This window comes from Clytia hemisphaerica, unplaced genomic scaffold (genome assembly GCF_902728285.1).
Source record: "Clytia hemisphaerica strain Z4C2 unplaced genomic scaffold, Clytia hemisphaerica genome assembly, whole genome shotgun sequence".
Classification (NCBI taxonomy): Eukaryota; Metazoa; Cnidaria; class Hydrozoa; order Leptothecata; family Clytiidae; genus Clytia; species Clytia hemisphaerica.
Genome location: NW_027104047.1, coordinates 46,803 through 60,076, shown reverse-complemented (window position 1 = coordinate 60,076; position 13,274 = coordinate 46,803). Strand labels below are relative to the sequence as shown.

The following is a 13,274-nucleotide window of genomic DNA, read 5'->3' as shown; positions in this document are numbered from 1 at the left end:
TAAATTACGTCACGAGCAACGCCTGCCCACAGATATCTGTAAAGCCCGAAGGGCTAGATAGGCAACTTTAATTTTATCAACGATTGTTGATAATTTGCAAAAAAAATGAAAGCTTTAACATAACCATTATTGATAAAATTCAAATAGATTACCTTCAGTTTTTTTATCAAGAGATGCTTCCCTTCACCACCGAGTAACAACGGTTTCGTTTCAATAAGCCATGTTTGACACGCATTCCGAAAATGGCGACACATATCACCAACCATTGGTTTATGGAGAGAGTGACTCTCAGCCATTTCCTACAAGGAAATAAAATTGATTTAGTTCTCAATTTTGTGCAGCGACAATCGTGAGTGTCAAGGTATTGAGATAATTTCAAGAGAAAACGAACTAAAGTCTGTCTCAAAATAATTTGCAGCTGAAACAAAAAATGGCTGTAACTTTTGATAGAACTCGAATCAAGTTGCAATTTTGTGCTCATTGAAAAGATATTTGTGAGTGGAATATTATCAAGCAAAAATATTTGAAAAATAAAGAATAAATGAAAATAAAAAATGAAGAAGAAAAAAATCAACTTCTTGTAGAAACGCAAATTATTTTGAGATAGACTTTATGATGCTCGCGCATCAACTTTAAATTAGAATATAATCTCTTTGATGGAAAATTTTACTACTTTTTTCTCATCTCAAACGCGCTCTCCACGTGCTTTGACACAAAATGCCGGATTAGAAGTAAAATATATTGCCAGATTTCGAAAAATGTGCTTTTCAAAAACAAAAGACTACTAGATTTAATCCGTCGTCATGATTGCAGCGCAATTCTTAAGGTTTCTGTTTTTCTTGCCTACTCCTGCCCTTCGGGCTTTAATCTAAATATGCTCACGGCCACTTTACAAAGTCAGCTGGTAGCAAAAGCAGTTACGAACAGTGAACCTTGAAAAAACACGAAGCTTCATGAGAAAAACAAATCAAATCGCCTAGGGAGTTGGATATAAAGAGATATAGAATAAAAAAGAATTTGAAACATTCATGTATAAACTCATGAAACATTTTTTCAAACCCCATAGGCACAGGATATCTCATATGAAGCAACAGATAGGGCAACTATATCTTTGCTAAACCACTGTAAACAACAGTTCAGTACCAGTGATTTGTTCATTCAAAAAAAGGGACTATGAGTAACTCTATCTTGTGTTTACGATATCTGTTCCCATAGGGCATAATATCTTGAGGATTTTCAATGAACCAATAACCAATAACCAATTAAGAAAGAGCTTATTCCTATGATTCCTTGCGACCGTGAAAAAATAACCTATTAATAATGCATCAATGGGAGCTTTGAAGTGCCTTACTACTATAAGAAACTTATCCCTCTGAATTGAGGTATTTTACATTTGACTCTATTTGGCTCATCCTTCTTACCTTGATTGTTTTTCCATTACACCAGCTGTTTAAAACCTTCATCCATGATGATAGTTCCTGACGTGTGCTTGCAAAGAATGATTTTGAGGTTACTGATACCTTGTTTGTGCATTTATGACATCTCCTGAATAAGTGAATTGAATTGAATTGAATTCTCAAGCTAACTCGTAAAATTATAGATTAAGGACATTATACGTAAAACGTCAACTCTGGCGCTTTGCTCTTTTGTGCTTGATTGTAAGGGGGGTAGAATTTAAGCAGGGGGGTCGACATTCTGGAAGAAAAACCGTAAAATGGGGGGTTCATAATTATTGGAATAATTTTAGTGATTTTGCTTAGGAAAATGAAGGTTTTTTACATTTTTGGGATAAATGTCATAAAATTTCGGGTTCATTATAGTGATTTTGGGGGTGGAATATCGAAATGGTGAAAAACGACCCCCCACCTTAAGCACAGAAGAGTATGGGCAAGATTTGACATTAAAAATAACAAAAATCATCATCAGAAACGTCGGGGAAACATCCAACGTTAGAGGTCCGCACACGGTGAGTCATCAAGAAAAAAAAACTCGGTCCATACGTCTGGTATAGACAATTCAAATCGGGTAAAAAATCAAAAAAATTAAATTTTCTTTTCAAACAAGAAAAATTTGAAAAATCATGCTCTTACCAGCTCTTCATGTTTTCGTGTAAAACCATTGCCTTTCTTTCGTGTTTATTTGAACAATATAGTTGTCTTGCAAGAAGTCCATTGTCCATCATTTCCCTGATCAAAATTCTCTCATCATCTACGTTTGCCAAAATTCCTTCCATCTTAACTCACCAGCTAACAACTCAGAATGACAAAGAACTTGAATCTTGCATCAAAATTCAACGCAGTTGAAAATTGTCTAGACATTGCGTTGTCTTCTTTTGCTCGGCAAATTTCTTCCTAGATATCTCACGGTGTCTACCTATTAGTTTTTGTAGTCTAGACATTCCTAAGTTAGTTTGGTTACCTTATGGTATTATATCTAGCGTGCTACAAAATTTCACGGGTACTCAATTTCGCGATTTTTTAGGCCAAATTTCGTGAAATTTTATTTTATTTTTTTATTTATTTCATTTATTTCAAGTTAGTTTACCATAGATAAATATCTAATTTACAACAACAACAAAAGAAAATTGAAAAAAATAGAGTTCAGTAAATTTTGCAAATATTACAAGTACAAAGATCTAAAAGTTTAAGCTTAAGCAAACTAGATTTTAACGCGGAAATATCTTTGGAATTCTTAAGGTCATCCGAAAGTTTATTCCACAAGATACTAGCTCGAAATAGGAAAGAGTTAAAGCTATGGCGTGCGTACCGTCAAGACTTTTTTACGGACTGAAAAAGATTTTTAGAACGAAGGTGACGTTCGATCTTCCAGGACGGGAACAGCCATGACATAAAGACAGGATTTCCAAAATTATGAGATTTGAAGACTTCAGAAAGTAATTGGCGAAGGTGTAATTCATGAATAGTCGGTGGGATTTCGTAAAGGCACATCCATCAGATTTGAGGCTCATCAACATGTCGAAAGTCAGAATTTAGCGTTTTGTTATAAAGAATTCAATGGAAATCATGACGAGAAGAAGAAAAAGTCAATAAATCGCGAAAGTTTTTTCTGGTGAGAAGTTTTTAGGAGCTCAATTCACGAAAGTTGTTTCTTGCGAAATGCAAAAATTTCACGAATTTGCTTATTTTTGCGAAAGTTTCAACCCCTAACAGTAGCGGAGTGGGTGCTTCAGAGATGGGGGGACAAAACTCATTTGACCTTTTTGGCGCCCCTATTTTTGTAGGCGCCCGCCCCATTCGACCCTCCCCTTTAAGTACTTGATCAACGGATTTATTCATACTTTAAGACAATTTCTCACTGTCTTAAGCCTGTTCAGTTGTTGGAGTAGGAAATGCAGGTAATACGAATGCAGATTATTTTCTAAGAATAAACTTTCTCAAAAAAGGATCTACTGTTTACACGGTAAAAACGTAACATTCTATAAGACATATAACGTCCTCAAATAAAACCCTTCTTTATCGTTTGAGATGTTCTAGGAAAACCTGTGATTTTTGTTGTTGGATATGCATTTTAGTTTAGTTTTCTGTGAACTTAAACTTGATTAATGAATGATGATTAATTAACCTTAATGCAAAAATCTAAGAACTACGCAGAGAAAATATGGGAAGGCAGAGGACGCTTTAACTCGATTCTAAAAATGGAAAAGTTAAGGTATGAAATAAATGCCCTAATAATCTACAAAATAAGCGCCTTTGAAAGCTCTGAAGAATTTTTTCCTAGTAGGTCAATTATTTTATCAGTGTCAATTTGTAATAAGATCTTTTTTTCTGTAGACATCAACATAAGTCCTTCTAACCTAAACTGAAGCATAGTGGATCTCAATCTCGTTTTAATGCGCTTAAAGGAATGGCTTTCTGTTGGGCTTCTGTTGTAAATGAGCCCCCCCCCCCCAGCGGCACCCCTAATCACGCCATCACGCAAAAAAAATTTCTCCATCACGCATCACGAAAATCGCTAAAATTTGACATCACGCAAAAAATAGCGAAAAATAGCCCAAATCACGCATCACGTCTCAAATTTTAGCCCTATCACGCATCACGCCAAAATCTTGATCACGCCATCACGCCAAAAAAAATCTCTTTTTACGCCATCACGCAAGAAAAAAGTCCCGATCACGCCATCACGCAAACCGCTGGGGGGGCCTCGTAAATGTTTCTTCAGTATAAATAGCAAATGAAACATCTTCTAGAACATCTATGTTAGCGTTAGGATTTGGAATGTCATAGTTCTCCTCAACGTCAATCATTTCGGAAGTACTTTGCTCTTCCTCGTCTAATGGAGAAACCACAATTTCAGAATCCACATAAGTTGAGCACTGTGGATCTTCCAAAGGTGGTAGCAAAAGGGCGCGAAACACTCAACTGTTTATTTTTTGTGAGCATTTATTTACTTTTATTAACCCACTGTCACTGGTACCATTCAAACGACGTACTAAGAAAAGGAGTAATTGGCTCACCTGATGGATTTTACTTTCCCATTCATAATAAAACTGTTTATCAATTTTCAAACTTTTAAGCGCCACTATGAGCGTACTTCCTTATACGTACGAGAGAAGAGCAAAGTATTTTATTTGTAATGATTCGTTCGCGCCCCATCCTTTTTGGCGCCCCCTTAAAAGATTTCTCGCTGGGGGGGGGCATTGCCCCCCTTGTCCCCCCCTGCCACGCCGCTACTGCCCCTAAGGTAAATATGGGGGGGGGTATGAAATCTTTGTAAAACAAAAATAAAGTTTTAAAAATTGGGCTTTGTACAAACAGGAGGAGCTTAGAAATTGTGGGGAAATTGTTCTTCTAAAAACCGAAAAAATTGAGCTTTCACGTGTTCGGCAGTCCAGCTTTACGACAATTTTTGACCTGAATGGCCTAAACATCTTGTTTTTGAAAAAAAAACCAAAACAATAAAAATGTATAAAAGGAAAAAGAAAAGTGACATGTACTGATTTTAAAAGTTTTTAAAAATGTCTAGACCTATTTTGCGTCTAGTATAGTCTAGACATGTCTAGTATATTTATATTTTGCATTATCTCTGGTGGGTCAACGTTGATCAGAAAAGTCAGAATAATTTCACATCAATAAATGAATTAGTCCCGTTGAAATGGCAGCAGCACGAAGAGCAGCAGCTCGCTTACACCGTCAGTTTTTAGATCGATGGGGCAGAATATTGTACGATGGGACCAAAATCGAAGTTATTCATTTTTTACAAGCGTACGCATTGATTCCACCAAATAAAATATGCCACAACTGCGGTAGACAGATGAATTTGAACGCTGATACTGTTTTAGATGGTTACCGATGGTAAGATTCTTTATATTATGTTGCACCACCTCTTTTATAGAATAAGGAAAACTATAATTTTCTTTTGGAAACATTCGATGAGAGGGTATTAGTATTACGACATGATGGGCACGTGCCCTCTAATTTGGAATGAATAAAAAAGAGAAAAAACTTTTCCAAATTTTGCGACTCTTCTTACCGCGACTTTTTTGATAACGTTTCCAAGAATTTTGACCAAATTTCACTCACAAAAAGTGTAGAAATCAAAAGATTTTTGGGATTTTTAAGATTGCTGAATGTAAGGAAAGTTTTAAGCGGTTTTTAAATCTTTTTTGAATTGATTTCTAATATTTCTAGAGGACTTTCAGATTTTTTTGGTATCTCTTAGAGATTTTAAGAGCTAATTGGGATTATTTTTAGAAATTTTTGGTGTTTGCTAGGAATTTTTGAAATTTTTTGGGATTTTTTATTCCTTCAGAAAACCTTTGTGATTATTTTTGGGATCTTTCAGGGATTTCGTTAATCTTTTAGGTAATTTTGGGAACTGTTGGAATTTTTGAGATTTTTGCGTAAAACATTTTTGCATTTTTAGGAAAGAATCAGAATCGGAACTTCGAGATCTGAGTCCTAGACAAACCCATTTTTTTGTAAAAAAGGGAACCCTGAGACTGAAGAGACCTAAATTGATAAAAAGTCACTAATAGAGAGACTCTAAATTCTAAAGAGTTCTTCGAGTTTACCAACCTAGACTCCCATTTCTCCTAACACCCCTGCCCCTGGGAACTATTTGTATTCAAGATATTCTTCTCATAGGAGATGTGGTAGACCCTGCCGAACAAATGTTACAGTGAGAGACGGCACTATTTTCGAAGGTTTTTCTGTCACGTTATCGAAAGCTTTCATGATGATTTATTACTGGTCAAATAAAATCCAAATGAAGTATGTTAGAGAAATGACCAATTTGTCTAAAAACACAATTATCAAGATGTATCAAAAATTGAGACAGGTTTGCAGAAACGATTTGCAGCGAAATCCGATCAGGGTTGGTGGTGGAGGTCAAAACTTTGTAGTTCAAGTGGATGAATCAATGATTCGTCATGGTCAAAGAGTAAGTATCATTTTTTAGTAAATGATTTATCTTCAGAATACCAGCATACCATCTTCTTTACTTTTCTTAACCTTCTTGCCCTGACCTTTCTAGCAGTACCAGTCTTTTTAAGATGCGGAAAAAATTGCAAATTGGCAGTTTGCATATATTTTAAGACTGCTCTTTAAAGAAAAGTGCTGTACACTCTTTTTTTTATAAGAATACACTTTATAAGAATGTCCATGATGAAAATGGCCAAAAAATTAAGAATAATGCTAAGAATATCACCATGATGGAATTTTGCTACTCAAGCTAAGAATGCAATTTTTAGACCATTTTCAATTATAAATTGTCAATTACCCCAAGTAAGGAAACTAAAAGTAAACTTACCTGATTTTCTTATCTATCTTAGTTAATAAGTTAAAACTCTGCTAAATCGTTCAAAATACCCCAAAACGGGTATAGCATAGGTAAAGAATAGACCCACTTTAGATTTAGTAAGCCAGCTGTAATTTCCCGTCCGTCATTTTCATCATTTTTCTTCTTCACTTTCAATTTCAAGATATTACTTTTATTACTTTTTTTACATCTAAATGTGCGGACTGCCAATTTCATTGAAACAGATTACCACTAATTATTACTTTGTATAACTAGGGTGGCAGGGGAAGACGCGCAAATCCCGTATGGGTATTTGGACTCGCAGATACACAGTTTCAACCTGCCAAGGGTTACATGGAAGTAGTACCACGCCGTGACCGTGCTACTCTAACAGGAGCCATCAATAGAGTGCTTTTGCCAAACACAGTCATTACTAGTGACGAATGGCGTGGCTATCTGAGGTTGCCACAATTTGTTCAAAATTGCATCAGGCATGATTCTGTCAATCATACGTACAATTTTGTCAATCCAGCAAATGGTGCCCACACACAAGTAGGTCGCAGATTTGAATGTATTTTTTACTATTTACTTTTTATTATTTACAAAAGATGACAAATAACAGATTGATTTTTTTGTGTTCTAAAGGCTGTCTTAAAGTATCTCCCAAAACAAAATCGGCTGCATCTTTTTTATATGATTTGAATAAAATTTTGTGCTCAATGAAAGGGTATTCATAAGTGAGAAGCTGAAAACTTCATCTTGACTGACTTCATCTTTTTCACAGTTACTAAACAAAGAGCGAAATTTATCTTCTGAAATCGTAATTACCTAATTATTCAAAATGAAGCGCTTTTTGATGATTTTTCACCTATAGAATAAAGCAAATCGGCCCTCTATAAAATCTTTTCAGAATATCGAATCCTATTGGAACAAATTTAAACTGGTCATCAAAGCAATGAAGGGCATAGAACTACAATATCTACAAAGTTACATGGATGAGTTCATGTGGAGGTGAGAAAATATGTTATAAGAATTAGCATTTTAACATAGGTATTTGATAACCTAATTTCAGGGCGTAAAATGAGGTAAAAAGTTAAAATTTTCAAAAAAGTTGCGAAGCTATTTTGGCTCAGAATCCATAAGCAACTTTTGGCTTGAAATCATGAAAATCCTTAGCAACTCCGGCCCTGAGCCGAAAATTGGAGTCGCTTATAAAAAACAATGTGTAAGCTTTAAAAAGTCGAAATGAAAGGTTCAATATATTATATTTTTAAATATGCTTATTTTAACAGAGATTGGAGAGGATTAGAAGAGCCACTAGAAAACATCATCAACTGCATCAACATTGACTATCCATAATTTTTCCATCATTTAAAAAAGATGTACATTGAATATAGCCTTAGGCTTTTTTTCATGATAAAAGAATTATTTTTAATTCTTGAGAGGATTTATCACTTCTTTTAAGTGTGAAGCATATCAGTGGAAGGGTGTGGTTCTAACGCGTTTTGGGGTGCGAAGCGTATCAGTGAAGGGTCTAGGTTCTAACGCGTTTGGGTACGAAGCATATCAATGGAAGGGTGTGGTTCTAACGCGTTTTGGGGTGCGAAGCGTATCAGTGAAGGGTCTACGTTCTAACGCGTTTTGGGTGCGAAGCGTATCAGTGGAAGGGTGTGGTTCTAAGATGTTTTGGGTGCGAAGCGTATCAGTGAAGGGTCTAGGTTCTAACGCGTTTTGGGTGCGAAGCGTATCAGTGGAAGGGTGTGGTTCTAAAATGTTTTGGGTGCGAAGCGTATCAGTGAAGGGACTAGGTTCTAACGCGTTTTGGGTGCGAAGCGTATCAGTGGAAGGGTCTAGGTTCTAACGCGTTTTGGGTGCGAAGCGTATCAGTGGAAGGGTCTAGGTTCTAACGCGTTTTGGGTGCAAAGCGTATCAGTGGAAGGGTCTAGGTTCTAACGCGTTTTGGGTGCGAAGCGTATCAGTGGAAGGGTGTGGTTCTAAGATGTTTTGGGTGCGAAGCGTATCAGTGAAGGGTCTAGGTTCTAACGCGTTTTGGGTGCGAAGCGTATCAGTGAAGGGTCTAGGTTCTAACGCGTTTGGGTGCGAAGCATATCAGTGGAAGGGTGTGGTTCTAACGCGTTTTGGGTGCGAAGCGTATCAGTGGAAGGGTCTACGTTCTAACGCGTTTTGGGTGCGAAGCGTATCAGTGGAAGGGTCTAGGTTCTAACGCGTTTTGGGTGCGAAGCGTATCAGTGGAAGGGTGTGGTTCTAAGATGTTTTGGGTGCGAAGCGTATCAGGGGAAGGGTGTGGTTCTAAGATGTTTTGGGTGCGAAGCGTATCAGTGGAAGGGTGTGGTTCTAAAATATTTTGGGTGCGAAGCGTATCAGTGGAAGGGTGTGGTTCTAAGATGTTTTGGGTGCGAAGCGTATCAGTGGAAGGGACTAGGTTCTAACGCGTTTTGGGTGCGAAGCGTATCAGTGGAAGGGTGTGGTTCTAAGATGTTTTGGGTGCGAAGGGTATCAGTGAAGGGACTAGGTTCTAACGCGTTTTGGGTGCGAAGCGTATCAGTGGAAGGGTCTAGGTTCTAACGCGTTTTGGGTGCGAAGCGTATCAGTGGAAGGGTGTGGTTCTAAGATGTTTTGGGTGCGAAGCGTATCAGTGGAAGGGTGTGGTCCTAAAATATTTTGGGTGCGGAGCGTATCAGTGGAAGGGTGTGGTTCTAAGATGTTTTGGGTGCGAAGCGTATCAGTGGAAGGGACTAGGTTCTAACGCGTTTTGGGTGCGAAGCGTATCAGTGGAAGGGTGTGGTTCTAAGATGTTTTGGGTGCGAAGGGTATCAGTGAAGGGACTAGGTTCTAACGCGTTTTGGGTGCGAAGCGTATCAGTGGAAGGGTCTAGGTTCTAACGCGTTTTGGGTGCGAAGCGTATCAGTGAAGGGTCTAGGTTCTAACGCGTTTTGGGTGCGAAGCGTATCAGTGGAAGGGTGTGGTTCTAAGATGTTTTGGGTGCGAAGCGTATCAGTGAAGGGTCTAGGTTCTAACGCGTTTTGGGTGCGAAGCGTATCAGTGGAAGGGTCTAGGTTTTAACGCGTTTTGGGTGCGAAGCGTATCAGTGGAAGGGTCTAGGTTCTAACGCGTTTTGGGTGCGAAGCGTATCAGTGGAAGGGTCTAGGTTTTAACGCGTTTTGGGTGCGAAGCGTATCAGTGGAAGGGTCTAGGTTCTAACGCGTTTTGGGTGCGAAGCGTATCAGTGGAAGGGTCTAGGTTTTAACGCGTTTTGGGTGCGAAGCGTATCAGTGGAAGGGTCTAGGTTCTAACGCGTTTTGGGTGCGAAGCGTATCAGTGGAAGGGTCTAGGTTTTAACGCGTTTTGGGTGCGAAGCGTATCAGTGGAAGGGTCTAGGTTCTAACGCGTTTTGGGTGCGAAGCGTTTCAGTGGAAGGGTGTGGTTCTAAGATGTTTTGGGTGCGAAGCGTATCAGTGAAACTGGGTGGAGAATTAGGCGGGGTCTAGTTTCGGTCAGTAAATTTACCTTTGGGCGCCAAGCGTATCAGTCACTCTCACTGATAGGCTTGGTGCCCATGGGCCCTGTAATGTCAACCTGATCCAGCAAAACTTTACGATAACTAAACAATTTTTGTTATTTTTCTGCGGGCGCATTTTTTTAATGACAACTTTGTGATGCAAATACTGCATCCAGTAGTTCTAAAAGCATCTTGTGCAGCATCGAACTATTAAAAAATAATTCACATCATGATGCACATGATGCGTTTCCAGGCAATCTAGGCATTCTAAATTTTAAATTTTTTCTTGGGCGAAACTCTTGGAACGCCGCACCGGGTACGACAGGTACGTCGCTCGCCGTACCATATTTTTGCCAACAAATGGTCAGTGTTAAATAAAATCAAAAATTGTATGACCAAACAAGGCATACTTGGCTAACAATAGCGTATTAAGGCCGTTTTTCAATAACAAAGGAGAGCGAAAATTCTCGAAAAATTTTCGCACTCGCTTCGCTCGCGTTCTTTTTTATAGTTTTTTTCTTTCCTCCGATAGGGGGGGATAAACTTTAGAATTCGTGTCCTCTAGTCCCACCACAGCACCACCTCTATGAAGCCTGTGTTGAAGTCTACGGCTTCTCAGACCATGATTGGCCCAAACCTCGATTTTGAATTAATTCTCAATATAAAAGATATCTTATGGGTCTGCGAAGAAGAAATTATTGGGGGAAAGGCTTATTTTTGCATTTGCCTCCCGTAACAAGCAAGTAACTTTGGCGCGGCAGACCTAAAATATTGCTTTATGAAAGCTCAAATAGCTGTAAAAGAGGCCTTAAAAAGTGGACGATATCGAGAATTAGGTCACAAAACTAGCAAAAAACTTTATTGGCGAAAATGTTTGGTATATAAGAATGGGACAAGCTGGAGGTTTTACAAGCTCTCGTTTGATTTGGTTGGTCGTTAACCTGTAATAAAACAATTTTGTTACTTTTTCTAAAGAACGCGTCATCTCTATTACTTCAAATAACCAATTAGTGAAGTCTCTTGTAAAAACTCCAGCCCATCCATAAGAATAGGTCAATCTGTTTAAAAGAGACCATAAAAAGGTTAAATTTAGCCCAATAAGGTCACAATCGTTTAACCAAAGATGTAAAAGCAAAAATGGTTTTTTTCGCGCGTGAATACGTGAATTGGCAAAAATTTGTTTACTTTGACTTTGGATAACTACTGCTAATCACTACCCAGATTGAATTTTTTATGTCATTTCTTCTCCCTCTTCTCTTGAGGTGGCCGCTCGGGTACGGGACGCCGAACCGGGTTCTAGGCCGACTTTTCAAACTTTTCTTTTCTGCTGTACTTAACTGTATGGTCAGACTTTGTGCCTATGTCTTATTTTCTTTCTTCCTGATAAGCTGACGGGTGACTCTAGAGTGGCAGGAGATGCTTACTCGAGGTACCGCACCTGATCTCAGACTTATTACTTCCTTTTGTGTCTTGTGCATTCCTTTTGTAATTTATTCTGTTCTATTGTTATTGTTAGTTTTTATTTTTTGTTTTTCTTCCATGATGTACTTGGACTTTTACACGTTTTTCTTTTTACAAGAAACACGTTTATAAGGAACTCGAGGCTGAAAATGGTCCAAAAAATAAGGAATTGTTAAGGAACTGCTCAGGCTGAGAATAAGTGGATTTGAAAAAAAATGTACCTTATTGGGACTAATTTGACCAAATTTTGATCTTCCAAGGGGCAATAGTTCAAAATTTCCTATGTAAATAAGGAACTCGATAAGGATCTTTGAGGCTGAAATTCTCTGTAAAAATAAGGAACTCCAGACTCAGAGCAAAGTTAAGGTTCCTTATAAAAAAAACGTGTAGTTACAGATTGTTATGGTTAGCTGCTAGTTTGTATTTTCTTCAGTGCATATGACTTTATTATATCTCTCTCTGTATATCAAAGGTACCGACATAAATTTTTCTGTACATTTTTCGACAATGAATGAAAAGGGGAGAATGGTAGAGAAAAGGTGACTGAAAAAAGAGAAAGGCCAGTATAATAGGCAACTAGGAAATTTATAAATTAGCTGCAAAAAAACCTTTTTTAACTAAATTTTTTAATCATAATGACTTGATTAAAAAATTTGCATTTGATTTTCAAGATTTGGTAGGGAAACTGACTTTAAGATTTTTCTTGTATCATCACTCAGGAAATCCGGTTCCGCTATGCTAAGGTCATGCCGAAGAAGCAGAAGGGATTGAATTGAGATTGAAGTGCGGTGGGTTTCGGCTGAATTCGTTTATCTAAAGATTTATGACAAAAAAATTGTTAAGCTATTTCATAACCATTAAATATTTTTGTGATTATCAAACAAAAATAATACTACAAGTTCAGGGGGGGTCTTAACCCTATCCCATTATAGGACAAACAAACCTAATGCCCGCGAAAGTTTATTCAATTAAAAGATTGATAAAATCAAAGGCTTTGATAATCTCAACAGATTGTTTCTAAAACAAAACGAGTATTCTTGTTTAAAATTATTCTAATTAGTACAGCTTTTAAAAAAATTCTTACTTTCAGGGATTTGATATAAGTGACATGAATTTTGTAGTAAATACCAACACAAATTACACTTTTTGTTGCTAAATTACTTTTATTCAACTGCATTATTTTGCCAGCAAAAAAAAGAATTTGAAAGGCTGGATTGCTTTAATGCAGAATAAAGCTGAATTTGCAAAAAAAAGAAAAAAAGTACTTAAAAGTAAATGAAGATTAACAATTTGCAAAGATAATGTGTTTTTAATAATGTAATTACAAAGATAGTTTTAATGCTGCACAAATCTTTAGCTTCCTTGATTTTTACTGTTGTAGTTTAAATATGATTTTTAGGTCGGACAAGGAGCAATTTGGGTTGGACAATGTCCGGTGTCTGACCGTTATTTCAAGCCCTGGAAAGAGTTAAATTTCTAACAAAAATTACTAACAAAAAACTTTAGTACTGAGTAAACTTTAGCTGATAGCTGATAG

At 37.4% G+C, this 13,274-nt stretch overlaps 1 protein-coding gene across 1 annotated transcript; it reads left to right on the top strand.

The window, feature by feature from the left end:
• Positions 1-6,021: 6,021 nt before the first annotated feature.
• On the top strand, positions 6,022-8,198 carry LOC136811870 (uncharacterized). The gene is made up of 4 exons (XM_067068496.1): positions 6,022-6,399; positions 7,033-7,308; positions 7,667-7,767; positions 8,049-8,198. The coding sequence occupies exons 1-4, from the start codon at positions 6,193-6,195 to the stop codon at positions 8,113-8,115; spliced, it is 651 nt and encodes a 216-aa protein (XP_066924597.1). The 5' UTR covers positions 6,022-6,192; the 3' UTR covers positions 8,116-8,198.
• The last annotated feature ends 5,076 nt before the right edge of the window (positions 8,199-13,274 follow it).

Excerpts from the sequence above, each read along its gene's own strand:
- LOC136811870 (XM_067068496.1), top strand. The coding sequence starts at position 6,193 with ATGATGATTTATTACTGGTCAAATAAAATCCAAATGAAGTATGTTAGA. Across the intron at positions 6,400-7,032 it reads TGATTCGTCATGGTCAAAGA|GGTGGCAGGGGAAGACGCGC; the intron begins GTAAGTATCATT and ends TTGTATAACTAG. Across the intron at positions 7,309-7,666 it reads CAAATGGTGCCCACACACAA|AATATCGAATCCTATTGGAA; the intron begins GTAGGTCGCAGA and ends AAATCTTTTCAG.